The sequence below is a fragment of the Sprattus sprattus genome (genome assembly GCF_963457725.1).
Source record: "Sprattus sprattus genome assembly, chromosome: 7".
NCBI classification, from domain to species: Eukaryota; Metazoa; Chordata; class Actinopteri; order Clupeiformes; family Clupeidae; genus Sprattus; species Sprattus sprattus.
Genome location: NC_137926.1, coordinates 5,379,089 through 5,401,696, shown reverse-complemented (window position 1 = coordinate 5,401,696; position 22,608 = coordinate 5,379,089). Strand labels below are relative to the sequence as shown.

General features: G+C 43.8%; 3 protein-coding genes across 6 annotated transcripts in view; all 3 read left to right on the top strand.

Moving 5' to 3' along the window:
• The window catches only part of LOC308368491 (ral guanine nucleotide dissociation stimulator-like), a gene marked incomplete at its 5' end in the record, with an annotated part of 85,576 nt that extends 81,791 nt beyond the window's left edge, over positions 1 to 3,785 (top strand). For all 3 annotated transcript variants that reach the window (XM_080842672.1, XM_080842671.1, XM_080842670.1), the window contains one exon: positions 1 to 3,785. This exon is cut by the window's left edge and continues 221 nt beyond it.
• Positions 3,786 to 4,937: 1,152 nt separating this feature from the next.
• On the top strand, positions 4,938 to 15,502 carry lmbrd2b (LMBR1 domain containing 2b). Of its 2 annotated transcripts, none has more exons than XM_080841968.1 (18): positions 4,938 to 5,030; positions 6,121 to 6,327; positions 6,687 to 6,841; positions 7,152 to 7,250; positions 7,861 to 8,028; positions 8,717 to 8,927; positions 9,171 to 9,245; positions 9,342 to 9,455; positions 9,829 to 10,012; positions 10,479 to 10,660; positions 10,918 to 11,051; positions 11,995 to 12,100; positions 12,665 to 12,762; positions 13,070 to 13,173; positions 13,408 to 13,454; positions 13,799 to 13,916; positions 14,295 to 14,415; positions 15,360 to 15,502. In XM_080841968.1, the coding sequence occupies exons 2-18, from the start codon at positions 6,154 to 6,156 to the stop codon at positions 15,421 to 15,423; spliced, it is 2,154 nt and encodes a 717-aa protein (XP_080698094.1). In that variant the 5' UTR covers positions 4,938 to 5,030; positions 6,121 to 6,153; the 3' UTR covers positions 15,424 to 15,502. The 2 variants fall into 2 exon arrangements, with proteins under 2 accessions (XP_080698094.1, XP_080698095.1); XM_080841969.1 differs by having other exon boundaries at positions 4,960 to 5,030; positions 6,124 to 6,327.
• A 3,142-nt stretch (positions 15,503 to 18,644) lies between these two features.
• On the top strand, positions 18,645 to 20,513 carry capslb (calcyphosine-like b; the record flags this gene model as incomplete). Its single annotated transcript, XM_080841930.1, has 5 exons — positions 18,645 to 18,704; positions 19,209 to 19,348; positions 19,445 to 19,622; positions 19,716 to 19,925; positions 20,409 to 20,513. The coding sequence occupies 5 exons, from the start codon at positions 18,645 to 18,647 to the stop codon at positions 20,511 to 20,513; spliced, it is 693 nt and encodes a 230-aa protein (XP_080698056.1).
• Positions 20,514 to 22,608: the final 2,095 nt, after the last annotated feature.

Below are 22,608 nucleotides of genomic sequence, written 5' to 3'. Positions count from 1 at the left end.
ACTTCTGTCCTTTTATGGTGACACCGGCTAGTTCTCTGGCGGTTGCCTTTTTGTCGATGAAGGGGGATGGTGTTGTAGGTCACCCCCCACCACCACACACCCCCTCCCCCCCCCCCAGATGTTTTCTTTCGGTTGGCGGGGCTGGTCACCAGCTGACCTGAGGGGTCCCCCCCCCACACACACACACACGCCCCCCCGACCTACAGCTTACTGGACTGCTCCTGTGCAGTAGACAGGCGAGCACTTATCTGAACCTGTGCATTTGGAGGGAAAGGGTTAATGTTTACAGAACCAAGCCTAACAATGCCAGCGTTCCTCTGGCCTAACCCTCGTCCACTTCCTGCCAAGATGTCATCACTTCTGGTCCAGCCCAGAAGCCTTCGCTCCTCCTGTGAGAGGCTCGGAAGGGAGCCCGGTGTTCTGTCCTAATCCCCACGTCTGTTGGACAGCTCAGCACAGAAGAGGAGAGAGAGAGAGAGAGAGAGAGAAAGAGAGAGAGAGAGAGAGAGAGAGAGGGAGACAGCAAAGACTTTGGCACAGTGACTGCATAATGTGCCTTCCCCATTGCCAAGCTGCGGAGCCTCTCGTTGGCAGCAGAGCTCCTGCAGAACTCCTCAGATGGGTGGCATTGGGACGGGACGGGACAGGACGGGACGGGCTGCCAGAGAAAGCGAATGGACCCTAGGTGACCCTCTGATCCCTGTGACGTTAAAGAGTGGCCAAGAGCCGCTGCCTGAAGGACATACTGTAAAGACATTAAAGACAGACCCTTTAACTGTGGCTGCCCCTACAGAGCCAAAAACACACACAGACACACACACACACACACACACACACACACACACACAGACATGCGGACACACAAACACGCAGACACGCAGACACAGACACACAGACACAAACACTGACACTCCAGAGTATCCCTTTTCACTGTCAATGGGAAATCCATGTTCCAGTTTGTTACACTTCAAAAAAAGGGGCATTAGGACTAAATCTTCCCGATAACACTCAGATCCTTTCCCAGTTTCCCTTCCCCCTCTCTCCAAGTGGTGCTAACAACGTCCAGACACTACGTGATGTCTGTTCTCCCCTGCCTCCACTTCTCCAGCCGCCAGCATGAAGGACCAAGCTGACAATATGGCCGCCTCAGCTAGGAGTGGCGAGAGAGAAGCAGTTACCTTGAAATGCGCAGTGATGATGGCTGGATGTTTCGAGGTGGTGAGAGGCAGAGAGGATTGTGGGCCATGGGAGCGCATTTACAATGGTCACGGTTGTTGTTGCAAAGTGTTCTGTTTTGGTGTTAATGGGGGCTCAATGATAATGGCCGCTAACGGGCGGAAGAGCGATGTTTCTATCTTTTATAACATTGTGGTTGACCATTTTGCTATGATTGTACCCACAGCTTTTTTTTTTGTTGCCCTGCTTGCTCTCTTTGTTTTAAAAAAAGAGCGGGGCATTCTGCTTGCTTCAAGAAAAAAGAAAAAAAAGCCTTGTGTTGCTATGGTTACCATTCATTTAGTTCCACAGAATGTTGGCTGGAACTCTCTTGCCATTGGATGGATCCCCATGGTGCCAGAACTTCATGCCATTGGCTGGTGTCGCAATGACTGATGAACACAGAGTACAGCAGGAAATGATGGAGTGATAAGAGTGTGAGAAAGTTACAGTGAAAGAGATAGAGAGAGAGAGAGAGAGAGAGTGAAAGGGGGGGAGTCTAATGAATGTTGTATTGTGAAATGAATTGTGATTTCTTTCTTCACTATTTTAGTGTAGTTATTACCGTCAAGACAAAAAAAAAAAAACGAAAAGAGAAAAGCAAAAGAATGAGCGGACAATCTCCCCAGTCTCTTCTCTCCTCTCTTCTTCTCTTCTTCACTCACAGTCCAACCATCTCTTCTTCTTCTCTCTTTCGTTCCCTCTCTCTTACTTCCTCTGTTTCTCTGCTTCACTCTGTCCATCTGCTGTCAGTGCACCATCAAACACAACAGCGCATGTACTGTACATACATCCGCCACCTCCTCCCCAGACCCCGATGCTTTTGCCTCGAGAAAGTGATCTCAAGTGAAGAGAAGAGGAGCTTTGGCTCCCCTTACATGATCCAGTACACCCGTGCCAAAGATCAAGTAGGGCGTCGATGAACACGTGTACCTTTCTCATAGTGAGTTGTCTTGTAGTTGAATGGTCGTGAAATTGCCCCCGTCGTTGTCCATATTGTCATGGACTGGACACCGAATGATGTTTCCCTATGGCCTGTGAGTGATTGCCAATGACCCTTACATGAATGACCCCTTGCCATGTCAGTCCTACACCAGAGAGCAGCGGGACGGCTGTCTTGAGTGGCTCTGGCCCGGATGTACTGGGCCTGGGCTGGATCGGTTCTGGTGTTCATGGACCCTTTATGTATGAGGACTTCCTCAAACCAAACCCCTTTCCACTAACCCTGTGCGGAGGGTGACATTATGCAGCACTGTGTATCCATGGCTGTCCTCTGTGCCTGATCTGATGTAGATGTGTGTGCGACTGTGGGAGAGAGAGAGAAGGAGAGAAGGAGAAATAGTGATAGAAAATAGAGAAGGAGAGATAGAGAGAAGTAGAAGGGGAGTTAGAGAGGAGAGATAAAGAGAAGGAGAAGGGGAGATACAGAGAAGGAGAGATAGAGAGAAGGAGAAGGAGAGATACAGAGAAGGAGAGAAGTAGAGGCACTGACCTGTGGAAGCTGATAGAGCATTCCCCCACTGACGTTCTGCAGTAGGTAGGAATTTAGACTTGTGTGGGTAGGTGAGAATGTTGCTTTGAAGACTGTTCGGGTAGGTAAATGTAAGGTGCACTGAACGACAGCAGTGTGTAAGTCAAAAACACAAGTGAGAAATTTTGCTTGTGATGCCTTTTACCTGCCGGCTGTGCTTTCCTCTGAGTGACCGGTTTTGGGGAGATGGCGGTCTTAGTACCCCCCTCCCTCACGGGAATGAAGGTTGATGATGAGGTTGGATTGTTGTGGATGTGTTAATGTTTTCAAATTTCAAATGTCTAGTGGATTTTGTTACCCTTTGATGTTTTAACTGTACATATGTGTGTGTTTCTGTGTGTGTGTGTGTGTGTGTGTGTGTGTGTGTGTGTGTGTGTGTGTGTGTGTGTGTGCATGTGTGTGTATGTGCCTATGTGTGTGTGTGTTGTCTCTGCATCTGTGTGAGTGTGTGTGTCCCAGTAAATGAAAATGGAAAGGGCCAAAGATGTCACCCGATCATTCTGGAAAGCTTTGCGCTCACAAGCACTGCCTAATCAGGAAGTCACTTTGGGCCTCACAAAAAAAATCATTCAACAGAATCTGGTGCCATCACTCTTTCACTGTTGAAAAGACGGAAAGAAAAGAGAAAAAAACACTTTCTAACATTTAACAGTTCTTTTTTTTCTATGTTCATTTTGTATTTTTTGTATGATCTGAGATTAAATGGACTTTGTACCTTAGCTTTTCATTTTTCTTTTGTATGAGTGATGTGTGTGTGCGCGTGTGTGTGTGTGTGAGTGTGTGTGTGTGTGTGTGTGTGTGTGTATGCATGTCAGCTTTATTTATTGATTTGTAAATACCTTTTGTAGCATTGTACATTTTGTTTCTTCTCCCATGTAATTAAAATTAATATATATGTAAATATAAATATATATATGCGAAGTTTATACCACTGTATTTGTGGGTTCACTTGTCTCCCATCTCCTCGTTGGCGTTTTTTTCTCTGTTTGTCCTGTGTCTTTTCTGATGGGTCAGTTTTGATATCGCTTTGCCCCCCGAAGCGCTGTTTCTAATGTTGGACAAAACCTCCACCTAATAAACACAGATGGTGTGATTGAAAAGTGTGACTTCAGTCTGGTCAATGCTGCACCACAGTCTCTTCACCTCATGTCATAGTTTCAGAGTATCCCCAGTGCTGTTCATTCACAAGCATGGTAACAAAATAATAATGCAACATTTATTGTTAACTATTGTTTATTGTGAAACAAAAGACTCGACTCTTCTGACAAGATGAGCATTTTCATGTCAGGTCAAATGAATAATTGGGTAAACCCTCCAAGTAAGCCTGATTTCAGTCTCATTCAGAGAATAACAAAACTTCATACATTCATAAACTAATTGATGGGAATGGTCAACTGGTCAACAACTTTGTTTACTAGTGCTGCAAGTACGCCTGCTACAAGTCACACTGACAAAGTAAAAATCAACAACAAAGTTCTACATATTATGGTAATTTATACTATAATCTTTTAAAACAAATAATAGTTTTTATTTGTATGAATGGGAATCACGTGGGTTTAATGATCTAAACTATAAAACAAAGGCCTAGTATAATTACAAATAAGTAAAATCGTTGCTTTTAGAGTTTTGTTACACAAGATAATTGCATCAATAGTGTGATAAAGGTGAAACCACATAGCTCTACTTGGCTGCCAGTGCTGCTTAGGGCTACTTCGGAAAGAACGTGTTTGAACTGAAATGTATAGCTGTCAGGCTGAGAAGGTCATGTGGTAAACTACACGAAAGCTTTGGGCCAAAGCATGCCATCTCAACTGACGTGGACTTCGCAAACGGAAGGATTCGGGTTTATTTCGGTTTCACATTATTTTAGGTCAAAAAAAACCCATGCAGATGTACTTACTTTAGCCAGAGCTTCTTAAGTGGATCAAATACACAAATGCATGGCAATGTTATTAACATAATAGACTTCTTTCTTTCAAGCATCCTCTTTTGGTGAGATAACATATTTAACATTTCTTATAGCCTAGCATTAGCTTTTGCGTGATTTAACAAACAAACAAACTACAACATCGTTTTGGGAAGAACTACAACGACGCATACGTTTACCATCATCCAACATATGATGCCGACGTCAAACAGGGAGCGTCGAGGGGCTGACGTCTACGACTCCTTGATACCTTACTATCGCATCAGACGGTCTAGCGAAATGAATGATCTGGAATTGCTTTCTACGTGGAAACTAAAGGCTTACATTTAAAGGAAATTATTTAGAGAATACTTTCAGGTAAGACACGCACTGTTCAACATATTCCAGTCTCGCTTAATAGCAAGACAGCTGGGCGGACCGACAGGAATGCAATGACAGGTCATTTGTTGTTAGCCGATCCGCTAACGTCACGCCATCCTCGGCTGAGATTGCTACCGATTTCATATTGCACAAATATGTGGACAGAAGGGTCGTTATTTATTTTCCTCGTTACTAAAACTGCGTGGTTGAAACTCGGCTGTCAGCCTTCCCCGACGACCTTTAAATGTTCCAGGTTTCCCCGAGTATTTTAGGTCAAAACAGTTTACACTTCCTTATATTTGAGATATTTACAATGTAGCCTACATAGGAACGTTCTAGACAGATAGCATTTACGGAATTACGATGCAAGTGAAATATAACATCTGAAAAAATGTTGCATGCATCATCTCCCAACTGAGGACACTCGACAGTGTAGTGAATTGTGTTTGTTACTTTGTTGCGCTCCAGTGAAGGCCGACAAGGGCTCTTTTGAGAGAGACGCACCAGTCTGCTACCCTGGCCATAATGGCCTCTAGCCAAATATTAGCTATCTTTCTTGAAAGAACGGTATGCACTGGTATTGTGATAAATGTTTACGAAGTTCCTTCCTGGATATGTCACATGAGAGTCACATGGAGTCCCTTAAGTAGCCTATCTCTTTGCTACACGTCAGGGTGTTAGACTCAAATGTCTTGTTTGTAGACTATATTTTAAGGGCCCAAACCTCACTGTGCAATGCCAAGCCTGCGTGATGAGTTGAAACATTGCACATCAAGATTGAGCAGTTTAAGATGAGTAGTTTAACTGCAGAGAAGGGTGTGGACATCTTCATTTCTTTCTCATGGTTCATCTGTCCTGCACCTGTGCCTAACTTGGGTTGGATGTGCACAATTGTGAAGTTTTTTCTTTGTTCTAGACTCTCGTTTCTCAACCCAGACTAGGATGTTTTTCATTTTCTCATACCTTCATGTACCCTCAACTATACCGTTAACTCGTCAGTCTAAAACCTGAGGATTATTGTCCAAAATTGACTCTCCTATTTGTTTTTGCAAAGTGTAATTCACCGGTGTGTGTGTTTCCTGTCCAGAAGTAAGGGAGCGGAGAGGTGGTGAGAGGCAGGATGAGTGGCGCCGCTCTGGGCATCACCATCGTGGTGGTCTTCTTCCTGGCGCTCTTCCTGCTGCACCGCTACGGAGACTTCCGGAAGCAGCAGCGCATGGTGCTGTTTGGCACCCTGCTGGCCTGGTACCTGTGCTTCCTCATCGTCTTTATCCTGCCGCTGGACGTCAGCACGGTGGGTACCGGTCTGGAGGAGAGTGCAGGCTCGGCAGTCGTAGGATGCAGTAGTAGTGGATCTTCTGACAAAAGGATGCTTTTACAAATCCTTTAAAAGCTCTCAATTCTAACTCTCATTTTGAATTTTGAAATTTCTCTTTCTGCCTTCCTCTATGTGTGCCCCTCATCTATCTCGCTCTCTCTCTCTCTTTCTCTCTCTTTCTCTCCTCCCTCCCTCCCTCTCCTTCTCTCTCTCTGTCTCTCGATCTCTCTCTCTCTATTCTCTCTCTCTCTCTCTCTCTCTATTCTCTCTCTCTCTCTCGCTCTCTATCTCTTTCCTGCATCCTTTTCTTTATGGCTGTGGAAAACTGATTGTAGACCATCTACAAGCAGTGCATCATCGACCATGAGGAGCACGCGGTCACTCCCACTGCAAACACAGTCCTGTCCACTGCAAACACAGTCCTGTCCACTGTTAACACAGTCCTGTCCAATCAGACTACAGGAAACTCCACATTCTTGCCAACAAAGAGGTCAGAATTATCTCGTTCCCTCTCCTAGTAATTAACAATAGAGTTTGTGAGATTGTGAGCTTGAGTTTGCATTTGCCTTTTAAAAAGCAGTTCAAATGTAGGACGTCCTCTTTTCTACTGAGTCCAGCATTCTTGAGTTTGCACTATTTTCCAGAAACTGGGCTCATGCTGAGAGAGAAATTATTATACAAGTCTTATGCAAGAGAGTTACACAACAATGCTTGGCAGATTAAAGCTGGTGTAGGCACTGTTTTTTTGGGTTTGCGTCGCCCGTATCGTTTATGCCATGTGCTGCTCCTGTGTGTTTCAGCATTCCCAAAGCATGCCACAAGCCATGGAGCTACATTCCCGACGGGATCATGCCCGTGTTCTGGAGGGTGGTGTATTGGACCTCGCAGTGTCTCACCTGGTGAGAGCACACATGGGGTTTCTAAGCAACCAAGTCTCTGCTAATCTGCCAATCAGTTACATTTCCACAGTTAGATAGTTATTCGTTATAAATATGCAACAAGGTAATGCTAGTTTTGGTTAGATAGAGATCTTATGGCAGGCTTGATAAGATAGATATATAATGCTAATTACATTACATTACATCAGTTACATTTCAAACTAGTTATCCATATACATGTGCTACAAGGTAATGCTAGTCTTGGTACGATAAACATCTGTTATGCTAGTCTTGGTTAGATTTGATAGATGTATTTAATGCTATGCTAGTCTTGGTTAGATGTCTAGACAGATGCTAGTCTTCGTTAGACAGATACTGTATCAAATGCTAGTCTTGGTGAGACAGATATATTTTGTGCTAGTCTTGGTGAGACAGATATATTTAATGCTAGTCTTGGTTAGATAGACATCTTTAATGCTAGTCTTGGTTAGATAGACATCTTTAATGCTAGTCTTGGTTAGATAGACATCTTTAATGCTAGTCTTGGTTAGATAGATACTGTATCTAATGCTAGTCTTGGTAAGACCGATATTTGTGTAACGTTTATTTTTGTTGATCAATGAATGGCCAGGTTGCTGTTGCCCTTCATGCAGTCGTATGCCCGCTCAGGCGGCTTCTCCATCACGGCTAAGGTCAAGACGGCCCTCATTGAGAACGCTATTTATTACGGCACCTACCTGCTCATATTCGGCTCCCTGCTCATCTACGTGGCTGTTCACCCAGAGTGGCACCTGTCATGGTAAATGTTAACTTGCACTTACATTCCTTCACTTCTTTTTTGTATTTCTTATGGAAAGTAGTATGTATACTGTTACACTAGGACTGTATTGCTCATAGCTTGACTGTTCTCTCCCTTGTACGTCGCTTTCGACAAAAGCATCTGCTAAATGACTAAATGTATGAGGTCTCCAAAGCCCACACTCTCAAGAGGTTTCTCTCCGTTAGTGTTAAATATGTTAAATATGTAAACAACCAGAGAGGAAATCTATTACACTAAGTAAACATTCCCTCCCTTTATCATCTAACTTAAAGCAAACAAATGTTACTCAGTGCAGTGTTATCGGTTAACACAGATTCAGACTCAAGAACAGATTTTTTGATGCGATGACCTGCATTCGGTTTGCACTTATTTGAAAAAAAATGAAGGAGTTTGAGTTTTGTGTTGTGTCGGCTTTGTGTTCCTTTTAGACTTAGCCATGTCACTCGTCTGTCCAACCATTCCCCTGCCTGTACATTTACATCTAGCAGACACTTTTATCCAAAGCGACAAGGAAATTGCATTTATAAATCAAGAGCAGTTTTAGGGGTTCAGTGTCTTGCTCAAGGACACTTACACACTTGGTAAGGAGAAGTGGGTATTCCAACTAGCAACCTTCCGATTACTAAACGACTCCTCTACCCCCTGTACCACTGTCCACTCCATGTAGGTACGAGCTGCAGACCATCGGCATCACGGCTGCCAACACCTGGGGTCTGTTCCTGCTGGTGCTGCTGATGGGGTACGGCCTGGTGGAGATCCCACGCTCCTACTGGGAAGCCTCCCGTCACGGCCACCTCCTCATCAAGACCTACTTCAAGCTGGCCAAGCTGATGACGGAGAAGGCCGACTCCGAGGAGAACCTGGAGGACGTCATGGAGGTAATCGCCATGGAGACAGTCGCCATGGAGACAAGAGGGCTGCGTGAGAGGGTGTTGAGGGAGTTGCTGAATGAGAGTGGCTGTGGAAACTTTCAAGTTGTGTGTTATCGGTGAAATCGGCTAGAAATTTAAGTGTGGTTTTACACTTTGAAGTTTCTGTCTCAAGTCAACAACCCTGTGATTCTCTGTACTAATAATTGTCCAACTGTCGTTCTTAATCTGTATTTATCCGTTGTCTGTTAGGAGGTGAGAAAAACCAGTGAGGCTATCAAGTACAACCATCCACTGAGGAAGAACATCGACACCATTCTAAGAAAGGTAGGAAGTACAGATTTACTGACTTGATGAAGAGGTCTGTTATCAGTCCTGAAATAGTTGTAGGTTTGGTACTGATTGTGGTGTTTTCTGTTTTAGTGTCCTGTTGAGTATCAGGAAAGGTTTGGGAGGAACATGGATGACTACGAGGACTATGATGACAAGGAGAACACCTACCCCAGCGAGAAGAGTCTGGCCAAACTCCACAAACAGGTATGAGGACGTGGCCTGAGAGAATACTGCCACTGCTTCTGTCTGAAGCATGTTACAGAAATCTGTAGAACACAAGAACACGTGTGACATTTGTGTTTGTGTGTGTCTGCATCTGTGTGGGTGTGTGTGTCTGCATGCATGTGTGTGCGTGTGTTTGTGTGTGTGTCTGCGTGCGTGTCTGCATGCCTGCGTGTGTGTGTGTGTGTGTGCGTGTGTTTGTGTGTGTCTGCGTGCATATGTTTGTTTGTGTGTGTGCGTGTGTTTGTGTGTGTGTTTGCGTTTGTGTGTATGTGTGGCTCCATGCGTGCGTGTCTGTGTCTGCGTGTGTGTGTGTTCATATGCGTGCGCGCGCGCGTGTGTGTGTGTGTCTCAGGCTATCTACGCCGTGCAGAGACACAACCGCACCCGCGTCCAGTGGCAGATGCTGCTGGAGGAGGCCTTCCACCTGGAGGACGTGTCCCAGAACCAGATCAGCTCGTCGCACGAGTTCGTCCACAGCTTCCCCTCGCTGGAGCCGCCGGGCCGGGTCAGCCGCTACATCTACACACCCGCCGTCGGTAGGCTACGCTTCAGGCACCCCACGACCCTCTCATCTGAGCGAGACCCCCGTGCTTCAGGCACCACACCCCTTTGAGGGAGACCCCTGAGCTTCAGGCACCCCAGTCCTCTGAGCGACGCAGCTAAAGTTACACAGCGATGAAGAAGCTTTATGTAGATACTTCACAGAGTAAACGGAGCAAGCAATGTAAAATGTATAGATCAGTAGATGTACCATATAAAAAAAACATAGCACTAAACTTATTTCTTGTTGTGCATGTCTTGTGTGTTTCATCAGAATCCCAGTGCAAGAGTTAAATCTCACATTCAGAAATCAGTCTTCATCATGACATCATCTATATTCTTAAGTTTTGTCACATTAGTCCTTTATGTGACTGTTATACTCAGCAGCCATCTCTGGCAGTGAGGAAGTTCACAAACCTGAGAGTGTGAGTAAAGTCCATTCCTGGTGTGGTTCTGTTGTAGAGTGGTATTGGGAGTGTCTGCTGAAGCAGTGGTTCTTCCGGCTGCTTTCGGTGGTGCTGTCCCTGTTCTCTGTGGCCGTGGTGTGGTCCGAATGCACCTTCTTCAGCACCAGGCCCGTGCTCTCACTCTTTGCCGTGTTCATCCAGCTGGCCGAGAGGGACTACAACTACCTGTACATCGAGGTGAGGCGCTGGATGTAAACGCTGAGAGATGGGTTGGATATAGTGAAATACAGCACTGTATCATTTATGATGTTTGACTTTGTTCTTTTATAGTTGATATAGTATTTTCAAAATGAATTGACGCCCATCTGTTTGGAGATTGTGCACATGCGGAGTGCGTATTTTAATTGTTTAGTTGCTTGAAGCAGGTATGCGGTTTTTCTTTAACTGACTTAAACCATAACTAATGGGAGTGTATTTCCCTTGTTCTCCTCCAGATGGCGTGCTTCATCACCATCTTCTTCCTGTGCACCTGTGTGTACTCCACGGTGTTCCGCATCCGAGTGTTCAATTACTACTACCTGGCCCCGCACCATCAGACCGACGCCTACAGTCTCCAGTTCAGCGGCATGTAGGTCACCACAGCTCCATTTACTCAGGGGTTACTGAGACTGCTGGAGTGAGAGCAGGGGCAGGGGCAAGGGCAAGGGCAAGGGCAAGGGCAAGGGGTAGGACCAGGGCAGGGGTAGGGGCAGGGGCAGGGGCAAGGGCAAGGGCAAGGGCAAGGGGTAGGACCAGGGTAGGGGCAGGGGCAGGGGCAGGGGCAGGGGTAGGGGTAGGACCAGGGCAGGGGTAGGGGTAGGGGCAGGGGTAGGGGCAGGGGCAGGGGCAGGGGCAGGGGCAGGGGCAGGGGCAGGGGTGGACAGGTGTAGCGTTACTGCATGTTATCCTGTTAAGTTAATCAGTAGCACCCTTAATTAGCTTTACTTAGCTAATCGAGAAGAGTATTTATAATGAATTATACTGGCATACCTCTGGTGTGTTTGAAACAGGGAGAGGGAGAGAGAGATCGAAGAAACACTTTGCAGGGAGGGGAAGCATGAGCAGGATTTAGAGCTTGTAGTGTAGAGCGTGTATCAGCATTGGGATTCAGCCTTGTTTACCGTGTGGTATCTAACCCTGTTGACTTCCTGATTGTCCTTGTGGTATCTAACCCTGTTGACTTCCTGAGTGTCCTTGTGTTATCTAACACTGTTGACTTCCTGAGTGTCCTTGTGTTATGATCTAACCCTGTTGACTTCCTGCGTGTCCTTGTGTTATCTAACCCTGTTGACTTCCTGCGTGTCCTTGTGTTATCTAACCCTGTTGACTTCCTGCGTGTCCTTGTGTTATCTAACCCTGTTGACTTCCTGTTTGTCCTTGTGGTATCTAACCCTGTTGACTTCCTGTGTGTCCTTGTGTTATGATCTTACCCTGTTGACTTCCTGCATGTTCGTGTGTTATCTAACCCTGTTGACTTCCTGTTTGTCCTTGTGGTGTCTAACCCTGTTGACTTCCTGTTTGTTCTTCTCCAGGCTTTTCTGCCGTTTGACTCCTCCTCTCTGTCTGAATTTCCTGGGTCTTATCCACATGGACTCCGCCATTTCCCATCAGGCCAAGGAGCAGACAGCCTACACCTCGGTGAGTAACTCGACCTTCATCATTTGGAGTCATCATCATCTTCATCAGTTCTCCCACTGATTCCACTCCTGGCCTCTCAAAAGTAGAATCACTTTCTTTTTTCAGATGGACTTCTGCAAGCCTTTAAAAAAAAAAAAAAAATTGTATTAGTTTTACTTCCTTTTGCGAAATAACCTGATACTAACCTTATCGTCACAATCTTTCAAACTTCACAACATTAAGGGTTATTGAACTGCCAGTCCTTACAGATCAGTGCATAGATCTATTCTCCACTGCAGTGTAGGGCCTCACTGTTGACATTCACTCACACACACACACACACACACCGTTGACATTTGTCTGACAAATAACATCCCCCAAGGCTACGTTCCATCCTTGCAGTACTGCTGAGGAGAAAAGCTGCAGGACGGTTGTGCTCAGCTAGTATGCATTGTGTTGCATTAGGTTGCCTTGTACTGTACTGTACTGTACTGTGCTGTGCTGTGCTGTGCTGTGCTGTGCTGTGCGGAGTGTGAGTGCAAGCCATAGCTCTGTGAAAAGTGATGTCTTCCTCCTCTGCTCTAGATCATGGGTTCGATGCGTGTCCTGTCCTTCATTGCCAACGGCTTCTACATCTACTACCCCATGCTCATCGTGCTGCTCTGCATCGCCACGTTCTTCAGGTGAGGCCTGGGCTAAGTGGAGATAATATTAGATCATGTCAGGCTCTAAGTGCTACTGCTACTGATTAGCCACTGAATCGCTAAAGTCACTAAGAGTGGATGATATGAGGTAATGTGAGCTCTGCCATATTAAGAAAGTATTACGCTCTCTCGCTCTCTCTCTCGCTCTCTCTCACTTTCCCTCTCCCTCTCCCTCTACCTCTCCCTCTGTCTCTCTGTCTCTCTGTCTCTCTCTCTCTCTCTCTCTCTCTCTCTCTCTCTCTCTCTCTCTCTCTCTCTCTCCTCTGTGTGTGTGTGTCATTTCCAGCCTTGGCACTCGCTGTCTGAACCTCATAGGCTTCCAGCAGTTCATGGGAGACAATGAGCTGACCTCAGATCTGATTGATGAGGGCAAAGAGTTACTCCGGCGAGGTTCGTCTCTCTCTCCAGTACATTCAGTATGTTCAGTAGGCTGAAAAGTTAGCAGAAGGGTTCGTCTCTCTCTCCAGTACATTGAGTATGTTCAGTAGGCTGACAAGTTAATAGAAGGGTTCGTCTCTCTCTCCAGTACATTGAGTGTGTTCAGTAGGCTGACTAGTTAGCAGAAGGGTAGATTTTTGCAGTCCTCTAACATCACGTCCGTCTCTACCCAAATCCACGGAACAGAGAGAAGAAAACGACAAAGAACAGAGGATGGAGAAAACAGGAGAAGAGTGAGTTTGGACATTTCTGCCGTCTTCCCAACGATCAGACTCATATTAATCAATCAGAGGGTCCAAGGGGTTATACATTTTTATCTACCTATTCTTTTGTAAATGAAATGGATTTTAAGAAGTGACGGAGAATGATACTAGAATAATAGACAATTAAAGGCAGTCCTTGGGCAGTGTTTTTAAAGACCTTACAGTCGGCTTAATCTACAAGAGCACTTGGCATATTTTCAATTCTGACACCCTTTTGCAGTCTCTGCCATATCGATCTTAATAACATGCCTGAGCTCACCTTCCAGCACGGTGTTGGCTAGTCTCTCCTTGGCTAATGAAACTGTCAATCACAGGAGTGGAGGGAGCGCTATGGCAACCGGGAACAGAATTCACCAAGGAACCGGAACGTTCAGCAGTCTGAGATGAAGGAGACCAACTACTCCGACTCCGCCAACGCCAGCACTGGCAGACGTAAGTCTCCTCTACCAACACCAGCGGGCTAGTCTGAACCAGCTCAGTGGTATCCGTCTCTCTCTCACTCTCTCGCCCCCCCCCCCCCCCTTCTCTCTCTCTCCCTCTCTCTCTCTTCCTCTCTTTCTCTCTTTCTCTCTTTCTCTCTCTCTCTGACCCAGCTCAGCGGTATCCTGGCATCCCTGCCTCTCATAGAAATCATTCATAAAAGAAATTCATCTTGTCACGTGTGTGTGTGTGTGTGTGTGAAGTGTACAACATGTGGACAAAAACGATGTGTGTTTCATTAGCAGTGGCTAGTTTCATGTAAGTTTGAGATGTTTTCTTGGTTGGTGTAATTATGTTGCCCAAGTGAACTCTTCCTCTCGTGACCAGCAGCCAAGTACACTCGGACCAGCCAGGCGGAGAGGGACGGCATCGAGCTCCTGGAGGACGCCGAGCCTCTGGACTTCAGCGCTGACATGCCCTCAGATGACCCACTGGGGGCAGATCCTGGCAGGTAAGGGTTACACAAGGACTTTGTGTGTGTGTGTGAATGTGTGTGTGTGTGTGTGTGTGTGTGTGTGTGTGAGTGTGTGAGTGTGCGCACGTGCAGGTGCGTGTGTGCGTGCGTGCGTGTCTCCGCATTTCCAGCCTCCCCTCATCTGTTCACTCTCCCTTATGACACCAATATTCCAAAATATTCCAGCAATCCCAACGCCACCATACGACTTCCCGTTTATGGGCTATGAATTCTTACCATGCAGACACTGATTGGCTTCAGGCTGTCACATGTCCATTACCAGTCATCCAACAGCTTATTACATTTAAATGGACTTCCCATGCAGTGGGCATATCTAACTGATGACCTTTTGTGTTTGCGTGAACAAGATGCTCGTAGTTCCATTTTGAACACCCAGCTGCAACTGTTTGAGTCTGTTCACCTCGAGCACTAGCACATTCATAAAATCACAGGCATACAGTTGAGTTGCTCATGGATAGCTCGTCCTCAGTCATCCAGATGAGCTGTGCTGGAGTAGGTTGTTCTGCACAAGAGTCAGGCTTCAGGCCAGTGTTGATCACCCCTCTGGTGATCTCAGAGGAGAGGACGTGGAATAGAGCATGCCAAAGAGTTTTCACAAACACACCTTCTTTTTCCACACACACACACACACTTTTCTTTTCCCCCAAACAAACTTTACTTTTCCACAAACACACTTTCTTTTCCCACAAACACACCTTCTTTTTCCACACACACACCTTCTTTTTCCACACACACACTTTCTTTTCCACAAACACACTTTCTATTTTCACAAACACACTTTCTTTTTCCACACACACACTTTCTTTTCCACAAACACACTTTCTATTTTCACAAACACACATTCTTTTTCCACACACACACTTTCTATTTCCACACACACACTTTCTATTTCCACAAACACACTTTTTCCCCCTCCGTAGGAAGCCTGGTGGGAGGTACCTGTCCATGTCGTCTTCACGGAGCCGAATCTTCGATGACGTCTGAGACGAGCCTGAAAACAACAACACAATAGACGGAGGAAAAGAATGAAGAGAAGCAGTCACTGAGGCGTGCACTCCTCTCCCCCACCTGCCCAGCGCTCAGAGAAGGAATCAGGGCCGTAATTAGATCTCTGTGTGTGTGTGTGTGTGTGTGTGTGTGTGTGTGTGTGTGTGTGTGTGTGTGTGTGTGTGTGTGTGTGTGTGTGTGCGTATACTGTGTCCTCAGCCTCTGGTGAATGTGAAACACAAGTGATTTTCTTCACACACTTTACACAAAGTCAGTGCTAGGATAGTGTGTGTGTGTGTGTGTGTCTAATAAGTAGGTAAATGTGAGTGGTGACTGCCAGAACAGGTCTGATGACTTAGTCCTCGAGAAACAAAGCACTTGTGCCCAGAGAGAGTCCAAGCCAGTACTGCGGCCTGTGTCGATCTAGGAGTGGATCCCCAACTGTACTTTTACATTTATTTTTATTTGTTTTGAGGGAGATATTTACATTAACGTTACTGTACAATAATTTATCAAGCCTAATTCAGGTTAAGGGTAAAAAAAGGTTCTATGTTTTTCCAGTGTCTATGTGATGTCACTGTGATGTCACTGGATGGCTAGGCCTCATGGCTACACTCCCCTTCTAATGGTTACTCAAGGGTCAAAGGGTACTGAAGGATGATTGTCTGATGGGAGCTGCTGAACTGGGGTATTTATTCAGAGTGTGTACACATTTTTTTAAAGGACATTTATTGAAGATCCCCATTCATACCTGGCTTGCCATGTTTGCATGACTGATCTGAAGAGACTAAAACTTATCTATGTTCGTGTTTGTGTTGTGTGTGAACGTTTCAACTCCGCCCAGCTGTTTCCGTTTTCTATGGCTACTGTGTTGGCCCACTCCAGGGTGCTTAGTATGTCAACACCCTCCATTTTGATTTAGTGTTGTGAGCTAAGGTGACCTGAAACATTCCATCCTGTCTGTGCTTAGCCATACCTCATATGCTCCATTGAGTTTGTCTTTCAAAAGAAGTCCTATTCGATGTAATGGTAGTGTGTGTTGTCTGTGAGCGATAGGCTGAATACTACTGTCTAAATAGCACTCTTGATGGCATAGCTTTAAAAAGATGCTAGCTCTGTATTTATTTATGGTGTATATGTTAATTTGTTTCCCAAATTGGTTGCCAATTTGATAGTTTTCATTAGATGTTTATGCCATTTTGATTTTTGTATAGTATTTATAACATATAGAGTGTTTTAATAATCATTTTGAAAGATACTGCAATGAAGTGACCTTGTACTGTGTCCCAAGAAGATGTTATCATATACGATTACTTGTCATCCATTTTGTAGTCACCTGTCTGCCTAATTCAAATGGTGTAGTTGTGTAAATATGAGTTAGAGCTCTATCTTGCAAGTAACCTGTTTGAAATGATTTGTCACTTTAAGGGCCATTGTATAATAACAACAGATAAAAGAGAGTCAATGTTACTGTAATCGAACAAATGGCAGTTGTTGTATGAACAGCTGGAAGCAAAACTGTATCATTTTTTGTGAAGTTTCTATGAAGTATACAATTTGATGGTCAGACTCGTAATAGCTGTACATTGTTGACTTAGATTTATATTGTGTTGTTTTATACCCTCTTTGTGAGTGTGGCCTTTTGGTCATGGTTACTGGAGAGCTTGGTCTACATTTAAATTAATTTTTTCACATCACTCAAATTTATTTTAAATTTATTTTTTATTTTTTTGTAAACTAAATCAAATGTCAAACGATGCTTGTAATACACCGATAATTATGGTTACAGAAACCTAAATCTCTGCCCTTCGTCTGAATGAGAAAAGTGATTGGCCAGGTTGGCATTTGGGAATTTGTTAGAATCAAAGAGCAAGATTCAAAGTATAACTCTTACCTCAAACATGTTGTCAGTAGTGGTGATGGCAGTAATTTAGGAAGGCATTAGCAGCCTACTTAGACATCCATGACCTGACCAGACTGTGAATACTCAGATTGCCCATGGCTACAGTCAGTAAGAGGGAGCAAACTGAAAGTGTCCCTTTTGAAATGTTTTTGAAACTGAGCCCCTAACTGCTAACCCTTGTACAGACAATCCATCCAGCAGGGAGATGTGGAATTTAGGGGTGGGAAAAAAAATTGATGAATCGATTTTTCTCGATTCTCTCGAAAACGATTCTGTCTCGATTAAGAAAAGTTTATAATCGATTTTGAAATTATAGAAAGTACGGTTTTTTTTTAATTACAAAATCGATTTAAAATCGATAATCGATTTATAATCAAATCGTTGACCTGAATCGAAATCGAATCGAATCTTGAGGTGCGAAGAGATTCCCACCCATAGTGGAATTGCATGTTGTTCAGCTGTGCAGTTTCACTGCTGACCCCTGCTCTCCTGTGGAGACAGATCTGTGTTTGCTTTTGGGATTCCTGACATGAAGTGTCTTAGTCTGATCCCGTTTTTGATTATTGCAGTTTGTTTATAGCAGTCTGGATATGGTGTGCTCCTCATGCTCTTGTTATGTACATATCCACATCACAGAATGGGAAAAGTATGTTTTTCGTAGCTCCTGAAATGAAGCAAATTTAACATGTCTTTCACCTCCAAAAATGCTTATTATAATGCATTAAGAAATGCCTGCCTGAAAATGCAATGACTGTGTCTGCGATTGGCTTAATTTGTCCACGTGCATGAGCTTCTAACACTGCTAGACTATAACCACATGTAGGCTACCACTCTCTCTGCCTGTGACTGACCTTGTAATCTCAAGAGTTATTATTGTTTTGAGTAAACCAGTGAATCTGAAAATTCATTTTATACAAACAGTTCCTCATATGGCTCTAAAACAAAAGATGTTTTTCATGCTGTAGCTGTAAATATGAATCGGCCCACAACATATATGTTGATGTGCATGTGTAGCCCAGCTACACAAAAACTGATGTAATTTATGCAAAGCCTGGAGTTGATTCTCTGTTTTTGTGCATGTATGCAAATGTACATTTGAAATTTTGAAATGATAAACAAAATAAAATGATTCAAAAATGTTTTGTCTTATGTCTTTAAACATGCTTCATATTGCAATATATCCACCCCATTCTGATCCATAGTTTAATAGAGAAAAACAAATACACCTGACAGTCAGTGGCATCCAAAAGCATCAGTTACTGACTGTTGATCGTAGCGTCTCGTAGATAACCGGTTGAGCCAATCACTACAGAGAATGTGTTTCCTTGGAAACAGTAGAACGCTCAAACTAGGGGAGGGGCCAGTTCCACTTCTGGTAAGTTCACTGCTCGACTGTTTTTATGAAAATAAAACCTAGCCAGTTAACGTTAATAGGTATGTTTTTAGGTTAAATAGGCGAATTAGTCAGTTTAACATGGATTTTGCACGGTATGCAAATATGTGACTGTCATATAATTTCCCTAACGGATGCAAAGTCTGTAAACTGAGCATAGGCCGCTCAGCTGTAAAGTTAGTAATGGCCATCTTTAGCTTTATCGTTGTAAGGATAGGATATCTTGGTTTGTTAACATAGCTAGTGTTCTGTCTTTGCAGACAGCGTATGTTAATAAGGATATTTGGTTGTGGCTTTCTTAATAAATTATGAACCTACGTCGGTAGCCAGATCACTATAATTAAATACACTAAATGATCTGACCATCGAGAGAGATATCAAGGTCGATTCTGGCCAACTAATATTAAATTGCCAATGTACATAATCATGAGCAGTACTGGATAATTTAGACATTGGAGAATACTTCAACACCACCACTCTTTGAAGACCATGGCAGGAACCGCTCGACACGACCGGGAGATGGCGATAAACGCCAAGCGTCAATTGTCGGAGACCTCGGATCCCGTGGAGCGGTTAAGACTTCAATGTTTGTCACGGGGGTCATCTGGAATCAAAGGTCTAGGCAGGTAAGTTGAATATCCCTAGTTTTATGTAAATGAGGCTACAGCCAACTTTCCCCCAATCACACAGTCTGATATCTGTCCCTTATGTGTCATTCTAAGAACTTTCAGGATAATGGATGACGACAACAGTCGCACTTTGGACCAGAAGGAGTTTCTGAAGGGATTGAACGACTATGGCGTTCTGATAGAAAAGAATGAGGCTCTTAAACTTTTCCAGCACTTCGACAGAGATGGCAGCGGTCACATCGATTTTGACGAGTTTCTTATTACACTGAGGGTGAAGCATCATCTCATACTTCGCCAAATCACCTGGATGACTGATGCTGTTGCTGAATCTGTGGTCTAATGATCTTTTATGTTCTCATTGCAGCCACCAATGTCCAACGCCAGGAAAGAGGTAATAATGCAGGCTTTTAGAAAGCTTGATAAGACAGGTGATGGGGTGATAACTATCGAAGATCTGCGGGGGGTGTACAATGCCAAGCACCACCCAAAATATCAAAATGGAGAGTGGACAGAGGAGCAGGTATTCCGGACGTTTCTGGACAGTTTTGACTCCCCAGATGACAAGGATGGAAAGGTATGGCTTGTCCACATGATGTTATCTACTCAAGTGGTTGCTTATAGTCTCAAGTCTCAAGTCTTTTATTGTGATACTGAAGATATTCTGGTACTGAAACTCTAAGGACAAGGCACCGCACCACAACCTACCATAACATAACATAACATAACATATCTGTACAAGTACTCTGAAGATAATTTACATGTAATAAACAGATAATAACCTTACTAAATATACAAGATAAATATGCAATACAGTATGCTTAAACATATAACAACCTATACATATAATACTTACTAATGCTAATACTTCTACAGATACAGTTTGGACTAATATATGTAAAAATATCAGATGAGCAACTGTAATGTTGTCGGCTCATTGAAGAAAGTGTTGAGTGCAAAATGACACTTTTTTTCCAGCAGGTGCTGAAGGAGACTCGTTATAAAACTTAGCGATACCCTAAGTTCAATTTGTGGTTGTTCTGTATTTCCAATGCCCTAGGTCACAAAAGAAGAGTTTACGAATTACTATGCAGGTGTGAGTGCGTCCATTGACACAGACATCTACTTTATAATAATGATGAAAAATGCCTGGAAACTCAATTAACATCTAAAGACATTCCTCTGAGGGGGAGAAGGTGACACGTGAGACATCGTTCCCCATCTTTGTGTATTTAAATGACATCTTCACCGTAGCATAGTTCTGTAATCTCTCTCTGCTATCAGATTTGCTACCCACAGTTGAATCATAACTGTAGTAAAGCCAATGATTAACCCCTCTAGACTGAGCACCATGGGCATGAAGGGCAACTTCCCCACTACCACTATTTACTGTACATTCAATTACTGTACATTTACTGTAAATACACTTCTGATTCTGATTCACAGTCATTTTCATCTGACGTAATGCAGTCTTATTTAATATCCTAATTACTCTGACCACAAAGACCAACATCTTGTATTGCTTATGAACATATTTGCATTTATGCAAATAAATGCCTTTTTACTCCTACCAAAACAGGAGATCTCCAGGAGTTGCCCTTCATGTTGGTGTGTCACCTAAGCTAGCCACTGCTCTTTTAGTCTGGTTTTGGTATTTCTATTAACTGTAGACTCATGCAGGACAGTATTTCTTGACAGACAAACTCTCAACACGTGGTATCTGCTTCGGTTTCAGCTAACTAACTCTCTGACTAACCTATGGTATCTGCTTCGGTTTCAGCTAACTAACTCTCTGACTAACCTATGGTATCTGCTTCGGTTTCAGCTAACTCTATGATGCCAAGCTCAAGCATTAATGTAATAATGTGACATACACGTTCTCACAGTGAAATCCCTTAACCAGTAGCCCCGATCACATTCGGGCTTGACGCCCATGGAGGACACAGGTTCGGTTCCGGTCTGATGTAATTTCTCCTGACCACTCCCCACCTCTTCTCCCTCTCATTTCCTGTCCCACTCTTCACTTCAACTATCGATTAAAGGCCAAAAAGCCCCAAAATAAATCTTAAAAAAAAAAAAAAAAAAACTGTTAAAGCCCCAGTGGGCCGGAAGGCAACTAACCAGCTCTCTCTAGCTTCTCTTCGACTCTGGGGAGAAGTACGGACGACTTGGTGTGGGGGTGCTGTCAACTTTCCATTTTCCCCATCTGATGCGTTCTGAAGATGTTTGTGTGTGTGAGCAAGCAAGCGTGTGGTAAGCGTGTGTTTTCCCTTTTGTGGTCGTGTGTGTAGGTGACCAAGGAAGAGTTCGTGAACTATTACTGCGGAGTCAGTGCCTCCATCGAGAGTGACGTCTATTTCATTCTAATGATGAGAAGTGCCTGGAAACTCTGAATGTGCCTTCACAACAACACGTGCCTTTTTTTTTTTTTTTTTACTAATACTCAATGTGTACTGTGTCACTGAATTATCTATACCACAATGCTATCTGGACAAGTTCAAGGAAAGAAAGTTCTATTGTGCTGTAAATAATTTTTTTAAAGCTCTTAAAATTGTAGTAGTTTTTTTTTTTTTACTGCTTAAATGCTGTACTCAATCATGTGCCTTCCAGCTATTCCTTTACTTCTCCTTCCAAGATAATGTCTTGGTGTACACCTCAACCACAAGCCCTTGCGGTAGGATTTCAACAGCTGATTGAGTGAAGGCAGTGCATCTGAGCACTTTGAGATTCTTCTGAATGAAGAGTGTGTTACAAATTAAATGAATTATTATTATTATTATCTATGAAATGTACGAGCTTAGAGTAGCCACCACCTAGAGAGGAGTGTGTATTCTAGTTGTGCATGTACTGTACCCTATTACATTAAAAGTAGGTAATATCACTCTGAGCTTTGTAAATGTATTCTTTATTTCAGTGCCGTTTCAAACAGGATTACACAAGTGATAAGTATTGTAGAGTACATGTTTCTCAAAATGTACAGTCAGTATATAATGCACATGGAGCATCAGACACATTGAACTGTCATGTGTCCAATGGCCGATGTCTGTTTAAGTAATGCAGACAAGAACATAAACAACTTGAATTTCAAGGCGATATCACGTCAGAATAACGAGGCAAGTACAGATGCACCCATTAAGTAGTTTAAAGGTGCAATATGTAGATTTTGATGTCAAAAATAAAAACGTTTCTTGGCATACCCTGATCGTGCAATTGTTGTTAAAAGACAGTGCTCAGTAGTCCAGTAGTCCGTTGCATGCTGT